Below are 23,813 nucleotides of genomic sequence, written 5' to 3' on the forward strand. Positions count from 1 at the left end.
AAGACCCCATCGTATTCCACAAATTTAGCGAGATCATCTCTTGTCGCTAACCCCTTACCGATTTTGTTGCCTTACCCTTAGTCAACCGAGATCTTCCTTGCATCCTAGCCCTTGATAATCCCCACGTGTCCTCATCCTGTTGTCTCTCTCCTACCACCTCACTAGTTAGCCCCTCCCTCTTCGAGTCATCTGTCCCCACACGGTTTCACCTTTCCCCTCATCTAAGCCCTCTACTGATATCTTAGAGATCCTTAGGAGATTCACGCGTCTTCCCTTCTAGGTGGAGCCTTGAGGTAGCGCCACCTCCTCCTTTCCCTACTTCACCTCCTTCCTTTTTGGTAGCTCACTCCCACACGTTTTCTCCTACCCCATCGCATAAGCTCCTTGTCGATTTCTTAGAGACTTCACGCAGTTTCCCTTTTGGAAGTGAAGCCTAAGAACTCGCCACCTCCTACTTGCCCAAATCCCTTCCCTACCTTTACGCCAGCCAGCCCAGCTCGTCCCCACCTAAGCATCTTTCCACCTCGTGCTTCCTAATCATTACCCCCCTAAACCGAGCAAGCCTCCATCTCCATCTCGCCAAGCCATTTCTTGGTAGGTCCCACATGGTCCACTTGGCATCGATTGAGAAATTCCCTTGTCTCGCATTTCCTTTTCCTCACCGTCCCTAGCTCCTCTCGAATGAAGCCTTCCCCTCGCTACCTCATGCTTTCCTTCTTTGGTTAACCTCTTGACCCATTAGCCCTTGCCTTTCCAACCCCTTACCGAGTTCACCCTTGTGAAGAAGAGAAGAAGACCCGCGCCCAACTTTGAATACTTACCATCCTTGGCATAAGCCACGTGCCTCCCTTTCCTTCGAGCTAGGAAAGGTGCTCAAGACAATTCGATCCTTATTCTTAGGAAAGAATTGGAGTCCATTCCTAATTCGCTAGTCTCTCTCTAGCGACTCTCTTGGCTCTTATTTCCTTTTTGGAATTAGGCGCCCCTTTCCCTCCTCTATCTTAGGAAGGAAATCCCACATCAACCCTTACCTCTTGGTAATTGACGTCCTCCTCATCTCCCTCTATCTTAGTTAGGTAGCCGCCACCTGGCCTCAACACCCTTAGGAACCCTTGACCAGCTTGAGTCAACTCTCACTTAGGAAAGACCTTAGCCGAGTCCACCCTTGCTCCCCCTTAGGAAAGTCCTTACCGCGTCAACACTTACTTCGTTTTGAGTAAGCCTTCACGCGCCAACCCAGTCAACTCCCTAAGTCGGCCTCACCCATTTTGGCAACCTAATCCCCCTAGCCTCCTTTCCTCCCATTCTGGAAAGTAGCCACGGTCCCTAGGCAACAAGCCTCCAGTTGCCAAGTGATTCGGACCCACCTTGCATGGCTAGACCTAAGCCGCCACCTTCCTTCCGCACGCACCTACCTCATTACCTTAGAGTCTTGACTTGATCTAAGTCAACCCAGCCGCATCTGAACCCAAACCGTGTAGTAGTCAACCTCGTCCCAGCTGACCCTAAGCCCCGACTTAGCTCACCTAATCCTCGACCTAGCCAGCCATCCTTAGCTGGACCTCCTTGGTAGCTAGGTCTACCCGAGCTCTAGACCGAGCTCTTTTCTATTCCCGTAGCTAGGATCTCCCAGGTTCTAAACCGAACCCAACCAGTTCGAAGGTCCTCCCCACGCACAGCGGGACTCTTCCAGCAGTGGCACGTCAGTTGCTGCTGCCTCCCTCACGGCCAGGAGGGCCTTTTCCAAGCAGCTAGCCCGGCGTCCCTAGCCGGCCACTTGAAGATTTCCGGCATTGATACCACCTTGCAGCGCAGGTTCCATCCGCGGTCTTCATCAATTAGAGTCTTTCCCTCCTTGTTGCTGCATTGCCCGAGGTCAGGAATTCACCTCGCGGCACCTTGCTGACAGCCAAGTCTAGCTTGGCTGGTAACGCCCTCTCACTCCCTTGTAGTATCGCGGGTCGGGTGCATTTTGCTTGTGTGATTATTTGAAGCTCGGCTTCGGCCTTGGTTGATTCCAGCGGTACCTCGACGGCCCTTGGCCTAAACACGACCGCTAATCGACGAGCCTACCTAGGGTATTGGGTGTGGTTTGTTACGTGTAGATATGGTTTGTGTGGTTTGAATGGTTAGCATTGAGTGAGTTGCGAGAGCATTTCTGTATCGCACACGCTTGTACAGCCTTACATCCCTAGTAGTTTTCTGTAGTAGGATTTGCTTTAGTTAGGTTTTTGGGATTACCCTTCCGTGTATTCACGTCCTATTGGGTTTGCGCTGGGGTCCTGTCCGGCCGGGTAGTTCCTTGTATAATTTGTTTAGGTTTTTGGTCTGGATTCCCGTAGCTAGGATCTCCCGGGTTCTAAACCAAACCCCAGCCCGTCTCCTCCCCACGCACAGCGGGACTCTTCCAGCAGTGGCACGTCAGTTGCTGCTGTCTCTCTCACGGCCAGGAGGGCCTTTTCCAAGCAGCTAGCCCGACGTCCCTAGCCGGACACTTGAAGATTTTCGGGATTGATACCACCTTGCAGTGCAGGTTCCATCCGCGGTCTGGACGCCACTTACCAAAAGGCAAGGGGTGGTGTGGAGACTTCCTTCCTAAGATTGAGGAGGGAAAGGGGCGCCTAATCCCAAATGGAGATTAGAGCTAAGAGGGTCGCTAGAGAGAGACTAGCGAATCATGAATTGATTCCAAATCTTTCCTAAGGTATAAAGATTGAATTGGCGTTAAGTTCCTTTCCTAACTCGTAGGAAAGGGGAGGGCACGTGGCTTGAATCCAAAATGGAAAGTCTTCAACGTTTACGCGCGTGATATCCTTTTCTCTTCTTCACAACGGACACAAGGGGGTGAAACGGTAAGAAATGGGAAAGGCAAGGTGTAAGGAGTAAAGCTGGTCAACACTAAGGGAAGAAGCATGAGGTGGAAAAGGGGAGACTCCATGCGAGAGGATCTTGGGACGGTGGGACAAAGGGAAGGGGATATGGTGAGACAAGGGAATTTCTAAATCGGTGCCAAATGTAAACCATGTGGGACCTACCTGGAAATGGCTGGCGAGATAGACATGGAGGGTTCACTCGGTTTAGGATGGATAATCATTAGGAAGCACGAGGTGGAAAGGTGCTTAGGTGGGGACGAGCTGGGCTGGCTGGCGTAAAAGTAGGGAAGGGATTTGGTCAAGTAGGAGGTGGCGAGTTCTTAGGCTTCACTCCCAAAAGAGAAACCGCGTGAAGTCTCTATGAAATCGGCCAAGGCTTAGACAATAGGAAAGGGAAAAACGTGTTAAGGTGAGCTACCCAAAATGGGTGGAGACGAAATAGGGAAAGGAGGATGTGGCGCTACCACAAGGCTCCACCAAAATGGGAAGACGCGTGAAATCACTAAGAGATCGGTGGAGGACTTAGGCGATGGGGAAGGAGAAACCGTGTGGGGCCAGATGACTCGAAGAGGGGGAGGCTGGCTGGTGAGGTGGCAGGAGGTGTAGCCTGGGATTACGACACGTGGCGACACCAAGGGTGAGGATGAGAGACGATCTAAGGTTGACTAGAAGAAATGAAACAAAAACGGAATGGGTTGACGAGGAGAGGGATCTTGCTAAATTGGTGGAATTCGATGGAGTCTTGGATGATTCTCGGCTGGGACCGAATCAACAAAGTGGGACAGGTGGCTGATTCAATCAGGGAGGGTGCAGGTATGGCTGATACGTAGCAAGATCAAAGGCTAGAATTAAACTAGAGAAAGAAAAGATTGATTTACCAAATGAGGAACCGGCGGCCAAGGGAGATGCGTGCAAGCACCGGCGGCTAGGGTGAATTTCCCTAGTGCGCTCCTCCAAACAAAGACCAGAATACCCTCAGCTTGTAGTTAGATTTTTCCACAAACAGGGGCAGACTGGACCACGCCGGATTTTGCCAAAAGTTGACCGGAATCAACTGAATCTCACCGGACTTGCAGAATTTCAGGCCGAGCCTAAACATGTGAATGATCAATCGGATGAAGCTCAATTTTGCCGTTTGATTCCTTATGATGGGGTGACTTCATTTTTCTTGCTGTTTAGACGCCCTTTTGATGCACTTTTGCAAGTCTTTTGCTTGCTGGAGTTGTGCGTCAGCCTTGATCAAAACGAAGGCACCCAAAGAGCTCTTTTGAGGACGCTCGTTGGAGACCTTCGTGCGTAGCGTGAGGGAAAGAACTCGAGAATTCCAAGGAGTTCTTGAGACGCGTAAGCAGGGATTTAATGCTGATTTAATGTTGTTTTCAGCCGTGGGATGAGAGCTCAAACTCTCGGGGGTGCACCGAGGGAATGAAGTCTTCCTTTTCGCCGAACTCACTATTAAATCCAAACAACGAGTTGCTCACCAACTCTTCTCGTATTCTCAATGTACTAACCTTATTCTCTTGCTACTTTTGATGTCGTATCCTGCTGTAACCTGGTCGCCCAAGCTGCTGCAGCCTTCCCGGGAAGAAGACAGCCTCACAACCTTCTTGTGTTTGAGAAGGAAGGCACCGATCTTCTTCAACGTGCTCGTGGGGTATTCTTCGTGGTCCGTTTGGAGACGCTGCGCGCCGGAGCTTGCTGTTGTTCTTAGGCCGTGTTCCTTAGGTCGAGGGGAAAGGGGAGAAACCAGAAAACAAGGACGAGGAGAGGGAGACCTTCGGCTGAGAAGAGGGTGAAAGTGATGCCGTCCTTCACCCATGGAGTTGGAATGTAGATGACGCCAAGAGGAGTGATGCTAGGAAGAGGAGATACCTTGAGGACGAGTGGAGGAAGAAGAGTTCGCACCATGGATGAGGAGGGACGCCAAGGAGAGAAGGGAGACCACCGCAGGAGAGGGGTGAGCTAAGGGGAAAACGAGAGAGAGAAAAAGGGGCATTCCGCCCAACACACCAATTCAATTCATTATTTCCAAAAGCATCCTAATTACATGGATTCAATTACTTAAATACTATCCTAATCAACTCGGTTCACAATCCGAACTGGTTCACTAAAGAATTAAATAAAAAATGGAACACAAAATAAACTAAAAACGAGATGCTACCCTTCTCAATCCTAAGTAGATATCCGTGGATCTTTTGGATCCATTCGCTTGGGCGCTTGGTTGAACTTGGATCGGCTCAACCCCCATTTGCCTAGGTTCGGCCTGGGCTACCTCGTGTGAACTCGGGTTAGGACTCGACCATAGGTTAGACCATTCTAGTTGAGGAGAGTCCTAAAAACAGATCAAGGTCACCTTGAGGTTTAAACCTGTTTTGCTCGTGCTTGGCCGTTGTTGCTCCGCCCACTGCAAGAACTCCAAGCTGTGAATTTTCCTCTGTAGCTGGCCTAACCACCTTGCTAAACTCACGTCCAACCCTTACGAGCCTTGTTGGACCCTGCTTGGTCCTCGGTTCAACCCTTACAAACCAGCTGGATTTTTGGCTCGTATCAGTATTTCATAGATTTTTTTATAACATAGAAATTAACAGAGGAAAACTTCATAAACTCTCTGTTCACTTGGGGGTTGGGGGGGAGGAAGGAAAATAAATAAATAATAAATTGTTACGTAGGTCTGTTCTGGATCGGGTCAAAACAAGTCAGACCATGACATCCAAATTAAAAGCATCCGCCTTATCAGCACCTACATGTTCATCCGTAAAACTTTAAATAAAATTTTACCTTGTTCTGAAATAGTCGTCGTGACGGCCTGATAGAGGTTGATGAGCTCAGATCTGGTCCGGTCTGAGATCGAGACCTTTCGCTCACCTGTGAACAAAGCCATTTTGGAGTCGACTCGTTGGCAATATCGGATGAAAGGCTGCTGAACTGCGGCGCACCCTGCAGTCCATCTGAGCGAGAGAGAGATGGGTTGTTCTATGAGGGCTTCGAGGATTGCTGCTCTTCTGAATCTCCAGCCCCATCCAGAAGGTGGTTATTACAAAGAAACACTCAGGGATTCTTCCATACACCTCAACGTATCTCAGCTTCCACCCCATTGTAAGAACCTTTTCTCCCCACCTCTGACACGGGCATTTGTGTATGCCTGTTTGCTGCTTTTCACATCGATTCGTTTTTCGCATCAAAATCTCATTAGTTTTAGGAAAACAATAGCAGCCGTTGAAAGGTTTCATCATTTCAAGTAACATGTGCTGCTGATTAACTGGATGGAGGATCTTGGAGCTGCCCTTTTCAGTTTGCGATTTTTTAGGGCCATTGAGACCCCAGGCCACACATCATATAAAAGCACAAGTGTCTTTGTTGCATGTAAACTACTTGAGCAGCATGTGGTACGTGTATGAGAAATTGAAAATCTTACGGTGGTGGACCCTCTTAATAGTCATTTTGATGAACGAAGCCTGAATTTGACATATATGGGGAAAATTTTAGTTGTTCGATCAACAGAGGCTGTTCATGCCATTTGTTAAGGTCTGGCTAGCGAATCTTAGGTTTATTCTCATATTTATATGTGAGTTTCTTTCCTATGTGCGTTTATCCTTTCTTACGTAGGTGGATTGTCATGTCCATATCGGTAACACATCTGATTGTCGGGATAGTCGGAAGTCAGCAGCTCACAGATCAAGAGACGTAAAAGAAAAGTTGGAATTAGTTGCTAGATATTGATACTGTAAATAAAATAAGCAAAACGTGACATATAATCAACTCTAGCTTTGTATATCAGATCTATGTAAATAGACATTTAGATCATTTAATCTAAATAGTGGTTTGGAACCATGATATATGCATCTCAAGTTAAGGAGGCGTCCACACACACACGCAGAGAGTACCCTCTAGAAGAAGGTTACAGACCATCCTTTTTTCAACTTTTCTGATTTTTTGCTGGTCTAGTCAGTTCAATGAAAGGGAATGTCTTGGATTATATGTCTGTATTGCACACAAGTCTTTTTCCAGGAATTCAAACTTCATCAGTCTAAAATGCCCTGGGATATTACAATTAAGAAATAATTTCAATTTTTGGATCAAAGCACTTGGTTCAGAATGCAATTCCCAGTTAACGGACTATACTGAAAACAACTATTAAATCAAATTCGTCAGACGGAAGCATTCACCATTAACCTTCTGCTTACACGCTTCGGCGTGGTTTGGCCTGCCAAATACAATCTTGCTGTGTACACCCGAAGAAAAGAAATGAATTAGGCATGGTTCCTATTTGATGACCAATACAGGGTTTGCAATGACTAGTAGTAAACGTCTACAACTGCATTGGTTGATGGCCATGCCAGTTAGCTTGCGGATAGTTGAGCACCATATGTGAAAGGAACTGTGTTAAAAATTTTATAGCTAATTCTCTGCCCTAACTAGCTTCACTATGGATGAATGGACTTTTTGCCTTTGCTGGATTTAATCAAGTTTATTCGATGAAACTTTTCAACCATATTGACACTTAAGGTTTGTTGAACACAAAGGTGTGAAGTCTGTGCATGAGAGAGAAAATGCATGAGAGAGCTTTTTATGTTTTGCTGATATGGATATTGGTATTACATTGTATAACTAGCAATTCAACTTTTTTCTTGAGCCTGAAGACAAGGTGGAAAGACCGGTCAGCTCATCAATATATTTCCTCTTGCCATCTGGAAGTGTCACGTATCTGCATAGAATTCCTTGTGCTGAAGTGCTGCATTTCTACATGGGAGAACCTTTTACTGTGAGCATCTAACTGTCTCAAGTACGGCTTTGAATCAAATTAATTTGTTGTATATTGCCGAGATGAATCTATTGTGCGTCTCTTTATCATGGGAACCTGCTATCTTTAAGGTGAAGATTACATGACTATAGTTCATGTGCCCCAATAGATGAATGGCTTTCTCCTTCTTATGTGCCGATAAAAGCATGAAACTGCTTACAATAATCTTTCTTTCCTTGGAAACAACTCAAATAAACAATCGTATTTCCAGTAACCATGGATTGGAGGAGGCAGAAATGTCACACTAATTATGGACTAATAATGCTGCCAGAAAGTGGATTTCCTTGTTGAAGCGAGATTTTTCATTTCCCTTGAACAGTGTAGTATTTCGAGTCAACAAGTGGTGTAAATGCAGCGAATAAAAATGAATATAGCTGCTATAAGATAGATTTCTTGATTAGATCGTGCGTGCAATATATTGGGAGATCAAGTTTGCTGCTGTTTCGCCTGCTTTGTGTGACCTTCGATTGTTGCAGCTGCTTTGTCGCTTGCATATTATATTTACTCTTGGTCTTCTGTAAATGACAAATGGATGTCAAGCGGATTCACGTTTGGGACAACCTTAAATGATTGATCTGGTTAAACTGCTTGGATGTTTCATAGTTATTTGCATCTGCAACACCCACACACACCACTTTTTTTCTGTCGTATTGTGGTAGAAATCTTGTGAAAACCTTCCCAAAAAAAACATGGCATCCCATGTGCATTCAGCCGGTATCCATGAGTCTTGTTAGTTAATAGATCCATATATATAGGTAAGTACATGTACATAGATATGCACATAGATAAATACATATCCACATTTGTGAGCATATATATGTATCCATTGCATTTTCTTGTTAATTTTCTCTCTGTTACTGAAATCCTCTGCAGCTCTCGATGGTACTTTGTGAGCTCTCTTGTTAATCTATTTCCTCATCATTTTGTCTCCGTATTATATGTTTTGTTCATTTACTGTTCAGATCTTCCAGCTAACTGAAAATGGGCAGTTCAAACTGAGCGTGCTTGGCCCTGACCTGGAAGCTGGTCAACATCTGCAATATACTGTACCACCTCTTGTCTGGTTTGGCTTTTACCCAACCAAGGACATAGAGAGCTATGCTTCAGATGGAAGCTCTATCACAAAATCTCCACCAAGAGATGCTGATCTCCATTTCACTTTATCCGGGTGCACATGTGCACCAGCTTTTCAGTTTGACGACAATGAGGTGGCCACTCTTTCCCAAGTTCTCCCCTTGTGCCCAAAGGCCGAGGCATTCTTACGCCTGCTCACCCCTGCAGATTGACAGGGTCTGAGCCTGTTCTCACTTGTTTGCGTCAGCCACTTGCTCGTCGCAGGCAATCAGGATGAGGTAACACTCTGAGGTAGGGCTTCAATTGAATAGCTCGGCTACCTGTATATATTTGACAGGATATTTGGACATGCAAAGTTGTCTTTTGCGATTTTTGTCTGTTGAATGTATATAGTTGGATGGTAAGCACTGTATCTTTACTGAGGAATTATGAGTGGAATTTAGATCAGTTTGATAAAGATTATATGAAGATTAAAGAATTCCAAGTCGACGTTCCAAATGCTGCAAACCCATGCTAAAACCATGTTTCATTGCTATTCCAGGATAGGGTTAGATAGTATCATATCTCTCTCTCTCTCTCTCGATATATATATATGGACACACACCTAGCGGTGTTTGAACTCATTATTTTGATGTTATCTTTTGGTAGAAAGAAATAATAGCCACTTTATTACTATGACGAAGAATTGTTAAGTCTTTGTCTGGGCTATTATAAGTGTACATTAAGCTTTAATTTTTCCTTGTTTCACTTGGCACATGATGGTCTCAATTTTTAATGCTAAACATACATAGACATGTCAATGACAGTTTAAGACAAATGAAGACTCATAAATATTTTAAAGTTGAATTGGTAAAGTATAGACTGTAACTTCTGTTTTCGCTAACTGATGAAATAAAAGCTCTTTTTCGCACACACACTCTCTCTCTCGGCATTACCCCTGGAAGGGTGGACTTGGGTATTTTTCCATCTATTGAGCTTCCTGCTCCTCCTGATGCTTCTCCTTTCCTGGCAACCCTCACCTTCGTTTATGGTCTGGCTAAATCATCCAGGCATCAGCACCTATGGCTGTGGACTGACCTGCTCCCATCACTCAACTTCTTCCTGTACCACATTTGTTCAGGGGGCACTTCAATTGCGTGCTTGGGTTACTACTTGAATATATCTGCTAAGGCCTTCACTGAACTGAGTTCGCCTCTCATTATCAACCTTACATCATTAACCATTCGGGTGAGTATTCTAACAGGACCAAACCATGCCTTCGAGTTTTGGACAGGATTATATCTAATGCTGATTTGATTAGCTCCTTTCCTAAAATCCCTGCGGTGGTCGAGGTTCGTTCCATCTCCCATCACGGGGCAATTGTTCAGCACTATGCACTTCATATGGTTTGGCAATAGATGATTTCCAACCAAAATGCTCTAGAACATCTTATTCAATCTGGAAAAGAGCTTGAATTTGGACCAATTACAGATTTCTCAAACTAATCCTATCTGTAGGTAACTAGATTGGGTCTAGGATAACAAATATAGTAAATATACGATTATGTCTTGTCTAAAATAAAGTGGAACTAGAATTTTAATTCGTTATTTAGATCCAAAATGCAACCACAAATGCCTAAACATGGGTTCAAAATTAATATAAATCAAAACAAATCCATATTCCAGTTAATAACATTTCACGGTATTGTAATTATCCATACAAAATTCGATCATTCTGAAGTTTGGATCCATAGCTCAAGACCCAGTAAAACAAAGAAATTCCTAGTCGCTTTGGTGAGGGGTTGTCGCCTAACGTGCAGTCGCATACCCCTCACAGTCAGAGCTGCTGCCTCATCGCCGGCGAGTCGGCGACCACTAACGGAGGCTAATTCCACGCCGCCGCCATCGACCACCATCGGAAACCGGTGGTCCAACGTTGGCCATGGTGGTGGCCTGTTGCTGTGGGTGCATCTGCCGCCGGATCCCATCTGCCGAAGGTAAGCACAAACCCGAACAGGAGGCATCGAGCTCCCCCACCTCCTGCAGGGGGAGGACAAGGAAGAAGAAGAACGAGAGGAGGCACCGGCTGCCGTGCGGCCGCCCTATCCTCTCATTCTCTCACTTTCTCCAGCAAGAGTGCGGAGGTCTCAATCGGCCTTCACTCTCGTCTATCGATGGCAGAGAGCGGGAGGGCCTCATGCCCTCCCTCCACTTCAACTGAACGGAGGGATCAGGCCCTCCTCTTCTCCGACCTCCTTCTGAAATCGCACCGAGGCTCTCCCTTGCCCTCAGGATTTTTCACGGCAAAGGAGTAGGGCCGTTGGGTGCCCAATGGCGCCACGGCGCTCTTCTCCTCTGCCCGTCCACTTTTTTTTTTTTTTTTTAAAAAAAAGGGAAAGGTCGTGGGTCACCGGCGGGCACCAGATGCCGGAAACTACGATTGCCAAGGTGGCCAGCATACGTGAGGGCCATCAAGAGAGAAGCCTGCTGGGAAATCTTCTGATACTGTTGGTTAGGAACCGATATACTTGGCCAGTCGTGAACAGAGTAACGATGGAAAATGGCTGATAGGTGTGTGGTATCCAGCGCACACCAAATGTTTGGTAATATGCCAATAATCACTAAGGTCAGGTCAGGGGAACTTATCGTTGGGGATTAGATATTCTATACTCTGGTAGCAATTCGACGAGTAAAGCTGATATAGTTGATGCCGTCGATGATGGTTATTGCGATAGAACATGTTCCTGATTGTCTTATTGCTTTATATACTGATTAAAACATAAATAGGTGATGAGATCAGTCGTTGCTTTAGCATTTATGTTCCATAATCATCCTTTGAAAAGATCTAGACGTGCCATTGTAGCTTCAAGATTCCTGCTCTCCCTGCTGAGAAAACTAACAGTCGTGAAATAGCAAATGGGACCGTCTTCCACTTTTCCATTCGATTGCTTCCGTCGCTTATGCTGCAGAACTTTTGCTTTCAATTCTTTTTGGTAGTTGTTGCATGTACAGCATGAGTATAGTCACCAACATTCCGCTGGTAGCTTCATTGACTTGACTTTGAAAAACAGATTCACTGCGTTATTCTTCCGTAACCCACCTGAATTCCTGGCGCAAGCAGGCAAGCGGCCAGATTAAGCTGGGAAGGGGAATGGTGGTCTGAAGCAGAGATGTTCGCGACGGCAGTTAAGTTCTTCGCAAAGAAAGGAAAGCCAAAACTGAAACCCATCGAGCTGAAAACACCTCCTGAGCAGACGCAGACGATCACTCGAGCCATCTTCGACATTTTGAAGGAGCACGGCCCCCTTACTGTCTCAGACACCTGGGAGCGTCTGAAGGTGTGTACGAGAAATTTAACAATACGCACCATTCGTTTGAACCAACTTCCGCCATTGGTTTTTCTTTATTTTGTTTTCCTTTCTGGAAGTAAAATAGCACGAAAACTTTAAGAACTGTATTGTGGGCGTTTATTTCTTTTACTCCTATTTGAATGGTTGAAGAGAGATGTGAGTTCAGATTATTGGCCCACAACTGGGGATGTTTCGGGATAGTTCCAATAGGAATTGGTGGGAGGGAGCCTCCCTTTTTTTTGCAAAAGGACATATGTATGTACAACAAAAAGTAATATGAGGATGAAGAGCATCTAATACAGGAAAGCCCAAAAACAAGTAACACGACCCCTGTTACTCTAGACCAAAAGGGAAACCACAGAAGATCTTCGTGCTGAGTACATACAGGTGAGAGGAGTTACTTCTTATCCAATCTTATATTTTTCATTTTGTTATCTGCAGGTCATTACTTTCCTGCGCACTGATACTGAAATCTTAGAATGATATGTTTCAATTCTGTTACTCTTAAGCTCTTAGCTGAAACATACTTCGATCTACCTGGCCACGCACGTCTGCGTTCCCATAACCCCTGAAATCTTCTCTTTCATCCTTTATTAAATGCTCCAACTTGGATAACCCTCCCTTCATTCATGAGCCTATCCAATCCCCACGCAAGAGCTTTCCATTCTGCCGAGTCACCTCTTTCAAGAGCTTCAAAGACATTCCAGCGGCCTCCATTGTCTGTTCAGGGTTAACAAAAGTGAGAATTACTCCTCTCTTGCAAAGGCTTCCCCTATTAATGGACTGAGTTTCATTATCCACAGGGCATTCAGCTTTCACATATGAGGCCCTTGTTGGCCCAGATGCTCATTAATTATCCATACTGATCTCTCCACTCCATCGCCTACTAAGCTTCATTGCAGGATTTCCAAATGATCATGGCCAAGGATCGATCTAAGACCTCCTAGCCATCATCGTGGAGGACCTTTTCTCTTCCCCACCACAGTCGCCCGAACCTGTATGGAAAGTAATAAGCCAACACCCTGATAACCATTTTTCCTGAACTGCATTAGTCTCCAGTCTCCACATCTTGAATTCCATGCAAGTTCTTTGCCATGGAATCCTCCTCTTGCCGAATCTCCTTACAACCCATTCCCATACATACTTGGCCGTTTTACACTTTATCATAACATGGAAGTTGACTCAGCTTCTTCCTTGCATAGGCAACATCTGTTTATTAACTGTAAACCCATTTTTTGTATCCTGATGGGGAGGCACTCTTAACAAGCCATGTAGAGCTACTTGGAGCCAGGTTGGACCAGATGTATTTTCTTCAACTCTCCACATTCCCTTTCACTCTGCTAGTTTCCCATATTGTTCCTACTTTTAAATCATGTCTCTTTCTCCCATCCACCTAATTCATCTTCGTGTTCTGTCAAGGAAATTGCATCCAGCGGTGCTATTGGTTGAGGAGCCGGCAAGTGAATATGGTCTATATGTCCACGGGCTCTTGCCCGAGCGAGCCCTGCATGCTGCTGCACTCTGCCGTAGTCCAGCACATTAACTTCTCTTAACATATACTGCTTGAGAATGTTTCGGGATGGTTGTTTATCTTTCTTTTCACTCTGTTTTCCTTGACATTGCAGGATGTGGGTTTAAGAGGATTGACAGGCAAAAGACATATGAAGATCATTTTAAGATGGATGAGGGAAAGGCAGAAAATAAGGCTCATATGCAACCATGTTGGTCCGCAGAAGCAGTTTTTATATACCACCTGGTTCACAAAGCCAAAGTTTGGTACTGATAACCGTGTGCCCCACATCCCAAAAGCCGCTATCGGCAGCACCAGCACATTTCTGAGATTGCCCCCAAGTTTTCCAGAGCATTAACTGTTGTAACCGTATAGATATTGCTTATATTGCTTCTGTCTTCTAAACAACTGAATTCTCTTGACATGGCCAGATGTTTTGGAAAATCTTGATAATGGCATTCATTTACTGCCCGTGCACTTTAATTTCGAACCCCTGTAGCGCTATATTAATAAGATTCGTAAAATGTAATACTTGTCTTTTGTCCAATTACGTCATCTTCTTCATCTACTACTGGAAAATTCAGAAAGTTGAGAAACATTCTGCTGGCGACCAATAAAATCTGGAGCCCAACTGACCTGCCCTGGAGTTAAGAGGTGTTACTCATTGGCAACGTTGCTGTTAACAGCTTTTATGTTTCAAAAGAAAATTTCAAATGATTTATTTCTTGGTAGAGACTCAAGGAAGTTGCAGGTTTAAAGTAAATATCAAAAAAGTAGAAAGAAAGAGAAAACTGCTGTACCCTATTGACATCTTTTCTCCAATTGATTGTGACATTTCGGATGTTCCACAATTAAATCGGATCTCAGTTCAGGAATTCACATATTTGAACGAAGAACAAGCACTTTCATTCCATCAAATACAACAAAAAGGCAACAGCTCTACCCAATCACATGCAGCTTCAGCGAACAGCTTCGCTGAAGGACCATTATGAGCATCGCCCAAATATCGTCCACCATACTTCAATTTTCTAAATGGGTGACGAATGCCAAATGTCAACTATGTAATCCCAGATGGTGTCTACTCCCTCTTGTCCTCTTCGGGTTCATCACCACGCAGTAAAGAATCAGCTTGTGTGGTCTCCGTAAATCGCAGACTGTTTTCGTCCTTTACAGTAGTACTTGCTGGTTTAAGCAGAGTTAGGCTTTCATCCTTATCGAAGTCTTCACCGGCGTCCTCCGAATATGCGTAGCTGGGAAATTTTCAAGCACACAGCAGCAACACACTCATCTACTAGTAAAATTAAGAAGAAACGTATAAGAACCATTATCAAGTATTTTTTATAGCTTACCGCATTGAGTTTTGAGAGGGTGCCCAGAGCGCGCAGATGATGCAGAGGAGCGAGTAAGAAAGCACCTGCCAGAAGGCTGGAATGATCCAGGCCTTCTGCCAACCTTCATTGTAAATGTCTTTCGACTTAAAGTAAAGCTGCAGGTAGGACCACCAAAGTATGAAGCGTTAGAAGCAATGCGTGAAACGTGGAGTGAGCAGTGCACTTTTTGAAATGTTCCACCACGATTTTCAATCAATTGTTGTTCTCTATTTCAAAGGATCTGCGCAGCATTATTCTCTTACTCCAATTCCATGAAAATATAATATTGAGGAGTTTGGGGACCAAAAAGGAGACTCATTTTTTCCCGAGAAGATCATGTATGATTTTTACACGTGTAAACATCATCATACCTCATAACAGATCCAGCCAACTGATACGAGCACAGCCACTGCCAGTGCATTCGTGAATTTCCTATAGATGTCTAACTTGGCCGTCATTCTTCTTGTCTGCACAATCACGTTCAAGAAACAGTTAGTGAATTCGGTTCACTGGTTCCAGAAAACTCAACATTTCACAATTACGGTTGCATCTATTGTTTTGAACAGTAGGCCTCTGTACGATCTGCGCAGCACTTATGCTTCAGTACCAAAAAGATCTGGTCCTCTCATATTTCGTTCTACATGTACTCCGATTAGATGAAAAAAAGGGATGTAATGTTTCAGATAAAAATCACGAAGTTGATGACAGAAAGCACCCAGATATGTGGAGAGCGATCAACGTGCTAAAACAGGATGAAGTGGAATCCAACAAATTCTGACTTTTTGTTTAAATCACTCAAACAGGGCCCAAGTGGAATCCAACAAATTCTGGCTTTAAATTCTAGTTTAAATCACTCAAAGGGGGCCCTGCAGTACCAAAATTAGAGAGCAATAAAGAGATCAATCAGAAAGCAACAGTAGCTATGAATACATTACAACCGTACCTGAAGTTTCTCAAGTGTCCTCGAGAGGGACTTGAATATCCAGAGGATGAAAAAAGCATCAAGAAGCCCAACCGGGAGAACAAGAAACAACCTTGCCTTCCCAGAGAAATCACTTACTGAACCAACGTTTTCTACCAACTCAAGAACTTCTGAGGCCAGGAAGAATGTTGCTCCTAGCAAAAGCACCTTCGAAGTGAGGCCTCCAAGGGTTGGCCTAACCACCCCATATCCCATGGAAACCATAAGTATGATAACACGAGATACTGTTCTTTTTACAGTACCAAATGTTACAGCCCATACGGTAAGCCCCGAAGGTCGGACTCCTGTTGCATTGAAAGCAGCATACTCAAAATACCATAATGCCATCTCAAACATTCCCAACCCAATAACAAAGGTGATGCAATTTTGAAGCTGCAAAACTTCTCTCCAGAATCTGACGTACTGAGAAAACCAGATGATTCCAAGGAGTACAAACGCGAGGGACATGAATCCATAGAAATTCATAAGGGGGGCCATCCTTCCAGGAAGATACCCTGTGGGGTTTTTCCATACAGTCTTGCCCTCTACAAGAAGCCCCTTGAGGCTTGGATCACAGTGAAAGAAGTACAAGTTGTACATTCCGGTCCTAGAGATTTGTATGTTCTTTGATTCCATGGTGGTGTAAAGGTTGTCCCCTTGGAAATACGTTGAGAACACTTTTGGCCAGTCAGGATTTTTCACCGAGGGCCGGTGAATAACCTCCCCTTGTGTACAGGCACCTAGCTTAGCAAGATCAGGCGTGCAGCATACAGCTCTTTGACCACCATAAGCAGAACCACCAATTGTTTCTCGATCTTCCACCTCGAAAACAACAGCTTGGACCAACCCAGTGTTGCCTTCTGCATTAGAGTGCAGCTTAGCAGATTCTTCCGTCCGTCTGAAAGTGATTTTCTCAAACCTGATACCAAAAAGGAAAAAGAGTTGGTATAGGATACGGGAAACAAAATGAATAGGAGAAAAGTTCAAAAGCATATTAGTCAAGTTATACGCTCATAACTACAAATGTTTTAATGCAGCTATAATTTAGCTGAGCAAATGATCGCTAAAGAATCCAGCAATTTCAACTGTCAAAGGTGCACAGGTGACAAGACTGATATGATACTGGTAAAATTGACCAATCTAATCATGAGTTTAGCTTCAAAAAATCAGGAAAATCAAAATCATCGTACAGCCACTCCCAAGCACCACCAAAATATGGACGAGCATGGTGTCCACTGCTTCTTAGTTATTATCCTTTCTTGAAGGAAGATGGTCATCCAAAATTTTATCTATGCATATTTACCTATAAAATCCCATTTTATGTTACTTTTTCCCTGCCATCTTTAGTTCATAATATATATAAATTATTATAGTAACATCATATAAAATATTGTAGGCAAACCTACGAAGATCAGATGAAAGGAAGGAGAGGTTGGCAGTTGACCGGAAGGCATTAGGCATCAATGCTTCAGATTAAAAAAAAAAAAGTTTTGCCTAAAAGAACAGAACCAGGAAAGATGATGTCTGCTCCCAACCATGCATCACCAGGCACAAGACACTAACAGCTCCGAGCGGGTTCCTAAATTAACGAAGTGTTGATCATGTTTTCAAACTAGGCGTCGTCTTTCCAACTCCACTGGCGCATGCGTGGATTAACAATGTTGCTTACCCGTATACCCAAAAATATGCAATACACATAAAATAAATCTCCTCATTAACTTGAATAAATGTCTGATTCTAGGTCATCCTCACACTTTCACCTAAAACAAATTAAAATGGGTACGATAATGGAAGATCCAAGTAGAAAAGATAACTGTCCGAAAACTCAAACCGCTGAGTGTAACACCACTAGCCAATCGTCCAACCTTAACCAATCAATTAATAGATATTCTACAGAAATTATCGCAGTTTTTTCATTTATTCCAGAAACCAGATTGCCGACATTAGTCAAAATCCCGCTTAAACCAGCAGATCTCATATTTAAAAGTCGAAGAGACAAGAGATCTAGCCATTACCGGATGTAGGACTCGCCGTTCGCGACCGCAGACGTGTTTTTCTCAAGAACAGATGCATAGAGTCCCTCACTGCCGCCATGGAGGACGAAGGCGTTTCCCTTCAGTAACAATTCTGCCTGCGCGTACTCGTGAAGGGAGGCATTGCTGAAGAGGAAGAAGGAAAAAATGGTACAGAGAAGAAGGAATCGACCTGAAATTGACATCCTCTAGCTTATATATTTTCTTCCACAAAGGAAGAAATGCAGGAAGAGGAAGAAAATGCTGCAGATCCCGATCTACTCTGTGACCGAGTGCACAGAGTGAAGAAGGGAGTGAACACGAGGGCTTTTATAGCGTCCCCTTGCTTGGCTCCCTTGTCGGTGGTTTAAATGGACCGAGATTTTTATCGCGATATTTTTCCGTCACGATGTACTTATCGCGTTACTTGAAACAACTCCCTTACGTTGCCGACTGAAACGAAAGAAAGTCTCTTACAAAGTCCATGTTAATTATTTCTTCTAAACAATTATAAAACATGCTCAAGTTTCACGGAATAACCAAAATGCAATTAAATTAAATTTTAACTTTTTTCATTGAACCGTCTACTACATAAAGCAGGTGGGTAAATGAAAAGATCAAACTTAAGTGTGTTTAAACTGGAGTATGTTTTCCATAAAATATCCATCTATTTTTGTATATCGACTTGAGTATGTCTCCCTAAAATATTCATCTGCCTCTGTATATCTTGCACATTTTGTTTGATCAAAAGCATCAATGATTTAACTTAATTAACTCTTTCAATAAGAAAAGTGATTCATTCGATTAACTCTTTCAATTATAAAAGGGTTTCATCGACTAAATATACTAACAACTATGAGACCGTCAAGATATATTTTACTTTTACGTACTGATTATATTTTCCTTCACTTGTATATTTAAACATATGAAGATATTTTCCTAAGAACCGATATTCATAGCATCCGTGAACATGAAAAGAACCTACTCTGTTTCCTTGTTCTCAAACTGCAACTCAACTTGAAACTTGCATCTGGAGAAGTGTGAACTTCTTCAAATCCTCATGTAGCTTGCCATGGTTAGAAACTCACTTTTTTCCATATTGATCCATGTTTGGCAGTTCTCAGAAAACGCGTGGGACAAAATCAAGAAACTAAGAACCGCCGAGCGGCTTCGAAGAAGACCAAGGACTTGAGACTTTAAGTAAAAAATTCTCAGATTGAAAGCTCACAGAGGAGCTGTAGCATTGAGGTTTAACCTTAGCCCGTGGTTAAGGGAAGGCAGGATGAATGTCGTGAACGAAGAGAGGATTGAAGGGTAAGTCCTCAAACTAACCATGGTTAAAGGCCATGAACCTTCATTTTAGTCACGGAATTCTGTTCCTCTTGTTTTGGCCTTCTTTTTCCTCCTTTTCCCCCTTTGTGTTGGCTTTGGATTAAAGACTAGCCTCACGCGAGAGCGCAAGCAGGGCCTGATCCCCTTGACTTGATCTAGCTGCATGGCATTAGAGCCATTTGGTAACAGAAACACTATAGGTTGAAATATGACTGTGTCAATATGCCACAATTTGTATGAAAATCCAAAATTGTGATAGGAGTTGTCTCTTTGTCGCTTTCAATGGAATAGAAAATTTGAGAGACGATTAAACAACCAGTAATCAAATGTTCACTCTTATTCACAACTCCGCATATTGAAACTTCAAAATTTTGTTGGAATTTGCAGATTTGATGCTTTCATTGGAAATGTACACAACTGAGAGGCCATTGATGCTATGGCAATAAGCAATTTCCTTAAGCTGGGAATGTGATACTTACAACATGTAAACATGATTCCAGTGTTGGGATTTCTCCTCATAACGCATATACAAAACCAAACGTATATACGCTAAAACAAGATCATGCTCATGCTAAATCATTGAAATAAACGAAACCTTAAACTGAAGCGGAAGCGTACCTGAATCCATCTGATCTGGTGCACGGAAAGATCGCAGCAGGGTCTTTCAGGGTACGTGCGGCGCGCTTGAGGTCTCTCTCAGATGGGGAAGAGGAAAACCCTAGAAACCAATGTTTCAGGCAACCATTGCACGACCCCAGGGACCATTACCATTTTATAATAAGGATAATTACGGATTTCACCCATCAAAGAGTCCGTAATTCTGTACCGGTATCTATACATTTCAAAATTACCTCATACTATCTAAAATGACGTAATATCCCAAAATGCAATCACTTAAGCGGATATTTACATTAAGACAACCATAATGTCTGAAATTCCTCATAGACATATGTCGGCCCACCAAATGATCTTACAATCTCCCACTTGGGTCAAATATGTCTTAATACATTCAGACATTACACAAAACCTTAAGAGCTCATAACTGCTATCTTATTAAACGTTATTTCACCAATCTCGTCCATGATCATATCAACACAGAACCAAAGCGACTTTCGCTATATCAAAATTAGTTAAACCTTCAATGATTACAAATGTTAACATAACCAATGACATAGATCTGATATGGATGTATAGCATGAGAATTACATGCAATGTGATTACAACATGTCTATTCTCAACTGGTCCAACTTTAAAACCTTATGGAGATCAAAACATAAACACAGAATGGAACCAAAGAACTTTAAACTTTATTCTGCAGAAAACTAAATATGTGTCCATACATTAGAGCAAACAAAATACAAACTCCCACTAAACCAGCACATCATCCAAGGATAACACCCCCATATGAACACCATGTTTGTGAAAGACCTCATGTGTTAAACCCTTGGTAAGCGAATCCGCAAATCATAGAGTTTGTCCCAATATGCTTTAAAGACACCTGACCATTCTGTATCCCCTCTTTAACAGCCCAAAAACTTAATGTCGATGTGCTTCGACTTTGACAAACTGTGACTGTTATAAGAGTACATGACTGCTGAATTATTGTCACACAACAACCTTAGTGGTCTTTCTATACCATACATAATGTGCAGCCTCGTGACAAAGCTCTGCAATCACAAAACATGATTGGATGTCATTATCTTGGCACCCAGCAAAGTCAGAATCTGAATACTCAATGATCTCCCACTGGTCTGACTTCCTGTATGTGAGCATAAAATCTTATGTTCTTTTTAAGTACCTCAAAACTCTTTTGGCTGCAATATCCAAACGAGTACAAACCTGAAGATACATAAGACTTCCCACAACAGACAAATAGGGAATCATTTTCATTTCTTTAGATTCGATTTTACTTTTAGGGCCTGTTTGAGACTAAACTTGTCTCCTTTAGCAACTGGAGTTTTTCATGGTTTACAATCCTTCATGTCATATCGCTGAAGCATCTTATCAATGTAGGCTTTTTGTGATAATCCAAGAATACCCCGAGAACGATCTCGAAATATTTGGATCCCCAATACAAAATATGCACAACCAAGATCCTTCATGTTAAACTTTGTTGACAAAAAATCTTAGTTTCATGCAATATGCTCACATCATTACTTGCCAGCAATATATTATCGACATATAAAACCAGCAAGATAAATTTGCCCCACTGAAGTTTTGGCATACACATTCATCAACCATATTAGTCTCGAAACCAAATGAAACTATAACTTGATGAAACTTGTAATACCACTGATAGGAATCTTGCTTTAGCCCATAGATGGATTTCTTGAGTTTGCAGACCATTTTCTTTGCATCACCTAAAGCAAAGTTTTCTGGTTGCACCATATATACTGTTTCATCAATGTCTCCATTTAGAAACGCTATCTTAACATCCATCTGATGCAGCTCTAAGTCAAAATGAGCCACAAGTGCCATTATGGTCCTGAAAGAGTCCTTCGACGAAACAGAAGAGAAAGTCTCTGTCAATGCCTCCCTTTTGAGTAAAGCCCTTTGCAACAAGACGTGCCTTATACCTTTCGATGTTACCTAATGAATCCCTCTTGGTTTTAAATATCCATTTACAACCAATGAGTTTCACACCTCCAAGTAAGGGAACAACTTCTCATACGTCATTGTCCATCATGAACTTTATTTCCTCATTCATGGCATCTATCCAGTTAAGAGATTTAGAACTCTTTATTGCTTGTTGGAGGTTGACAAGATCATCCTCCATTAAGCCCATATCAACATCATGTTCTTGGATATAGACAAAATCATTTGAAATTGTATTTCTCCTCTCTCTAGTGGATCTCCTCAGTGGCACCTCTACTTGATTTTCTTGAGGTTGTTGAGTTTGTTCTTCAGTATGGAGATCGACATCATTGCCTTCTTCTGAATAGAGTGGACTCAGGTCCATCTTCAAAGGTAATGCTTCTAACCTAATCACCTCCTCAAACTCAAAATCCTCAAAGAAATGAGCATTTCCCTTTTAAAGAAAGACTTACTGAATGGATTATAGAATTTATAACCCCTTAATGTTTGTTCATTTTCCCTTTATACATACAATGCAAACATTAAAGTCTGCAAATCAAGGGACTCAAGAATTCTTTTTGACATAAGCCTTTATATTCTCTTTTCAGAGATATGTCATAAGTGCCAATGCCACAACATAATAGAATTCTAATTTGCTAATTTTACTTTTAGTACCACTAGACGTAACATGCAAGATTTCATTATATGAAGCAACCGTATCAAGCAAATAAAAGTTATCGCTACTAGACAAAGAACTAGTGACAATCAAATTTGAATACAAAAACAACTTAAATTTACTTCCTCCAAATGAACAATAATAACCAAACTTGTTCAATGAGAAAATAGGAACCAAATTTCATCTAAAAGATGGTACCACATAAGTTTCTGTCAAATTCAAATAGCAACCGGTCTTTAATAATAACCAAAAATCTACTATGGCTTCAACCTTCGCCTTCTTGCCATCGCCCACATAGATGAATCTTTCAGCATCATTTGGCGTTCGCCAATTTAGGCAGCCTTGCATAGACACTATGTGAGTAATAACACTGAATCTACCCACGAAGTGTTTCTGGGTACTGAAGTTAAATTAACCTCAGAACAAACCAAAGTGAGAAGTGTACCCTTCATTTCACGCCATGCGTGATACTCAGTATAATCCTCCTTCATATGACCTTCACCCTTGCAAAAGAAGCAGTCTGATAGGCCTTCCTTATGCTTCTTCTGTTTCTTAACAGATGATTGGTCAACTGCAACTTCATTAACAGTCTTTCTTTTCTTACTTGAAAAAATCGAATCATTTAACTCAGGAATAGTACTCAAAATTTGTAAATATCATATAAGCAGAACTCACTGTACAAAGAACAAACCAAAGCATGCTCACAATCAATACATGTACAAAAATGAAACAACAAATATAAATGAATTTAAACACAATGGCCCAAAACCCATCACAAGGTACCGGTGCAACGTTAATATCCAATCTTTGGATTGAAATACTAACTGCAAGTGGTATTCTTGGTCAACAATGAATATAGATAATTAACTCTGTCAAACAACGAGCCTATCTTTAGATTGACCTGCTATTCACATGGAAACCTGAAAAATTATTACATATTCATTGTCATGTATACTTAAACCTGACCAAGCAACAATCCTCCTTTGGGTTGATCAGTGCCCTTATGGATCAAGTATACTATCATCCAATGTTCAAAACAAGCAAATTCGTACAACAGAGGTCACTTTGGCGACATAAAATACAAACTTACTTATTTCAAACAATAGACATGGCCAAAGATTAAATTTATAATCCAAATATTCATCTAAAGTACACCCACAAATTTAAAAACATGCAAAACATGATACATGAATTAAAATTTACATATAAAATTGTCATTCATTGAATCTAAAACCAAATGATTCAATGAAAGGAGCCCAAAAGTGTCCAAAATTTATAAACTGGTATCATAATTGTGCTTAA

General features: G+C 42.5%; 3 protein-coding genes across 5 annotated transcripts; 2 read left to right on the forward strand and 1 right to left on the reverse strand.

Moving 5' to 3' along the window:
- The first annotated feature begins 5,656 nt into the window (after positions 1-5,656).
- On the forward strand, positions 5,657-11,935 carry LOC116264316 (uncharacterized). 3 transcript variants are annotated; one of them, XM_031644458.2, is made up of 5 exons: positions 5,657-5,969; positions 7,514-7,635; positions 8,637-8,882; positions 8,956-9,039; positions 11,798-11,935. In XM_031644458.2, the coding sequence occupies exons 1-4, from the start codon at positions 5,837-5,839 to the stop codon at positions 8,968-8,970; spliced, it is 516 nt and encodes a 171-aa protein (XP_031500318.1). In that variant the 5' UTR covers positions 5,657-5,836; the 3' UTR covers positions 8,971-9,039; positions 11,798-11,935. The 3 variants fall into 3 exon arrangements, with proteins under 3 accessions (XP_031500318.1, XP_031500316.1, XP_031500317.1); XM_031644456.2 differs by having other exon boundaries at positions 8,637-9,039; positions 11,798-11,851; XM_031644457.2 differs by lacking the exon at positions 11,798-11,935 and having other exon boundaries at positions 8,646-9,039.
- On the forward strand, positions 10,344-14,069 carry LOC116264315 (uncharacterized). Its single transcript, XM_031644455.2, has 3 exons — positions 10,344-10,723; positions 11,848-12,064; positions 13,702-14,069. The coding sequence occupies exons 1-3, from the start codon at positions 10,347-10,349 to the stop codon at positions 13,942-13,944; spliced, it is 837 nt and encodes a 278-aa protein (XP_031500315.1). The 5' UTR covers positions 10,344-10,346; the 3' UTR covers positions 13,945-14,069.
- Positions 14,070-14,374: 305 nt separating this feature from the next.
- Positions 14,375-18,248, reverse strand: LOC116263515 (uncharacterized). Its single transcript, XM_031643251.2, has 5 exons — positions 17,933-18,248; positions 15,900-16,836; positions 15,328-15,423; positions 14,936-15,072; positions 14,375-14,836 (listed from the first exon to the last, which is right to left on the reverse strand). Exons 1-5 carry the CDS (start codon positions 18,133-18,135, stop codon positions 14,665-14,667), a joined length of 1,545 nt encoding a protein of 514 aa, XP_031499111.1. The 5' UTR covers positions 18,136-18,248; the 3' UTR covers positions 14,375-14,664.
- Positions 18,249-23,813: the final 5,565 nt, after the last annotated feature.

Source organism: Nymphaea colorata, chromosome 11, assembly GCF_008831285.2.
Source record: "Nymphaea colorata isolate Beijing-Zhang1983 chromosome 11, ASM883128v2, whole genome shotgun sequence".
NCBI classification, from domain to species: Eukaryota; Viridiplantae; Streptophyta; class Magnoliopsida; order Nymphaeales; family Nymphaeaceae; genus Nymphaea; species Nymphaea colorata.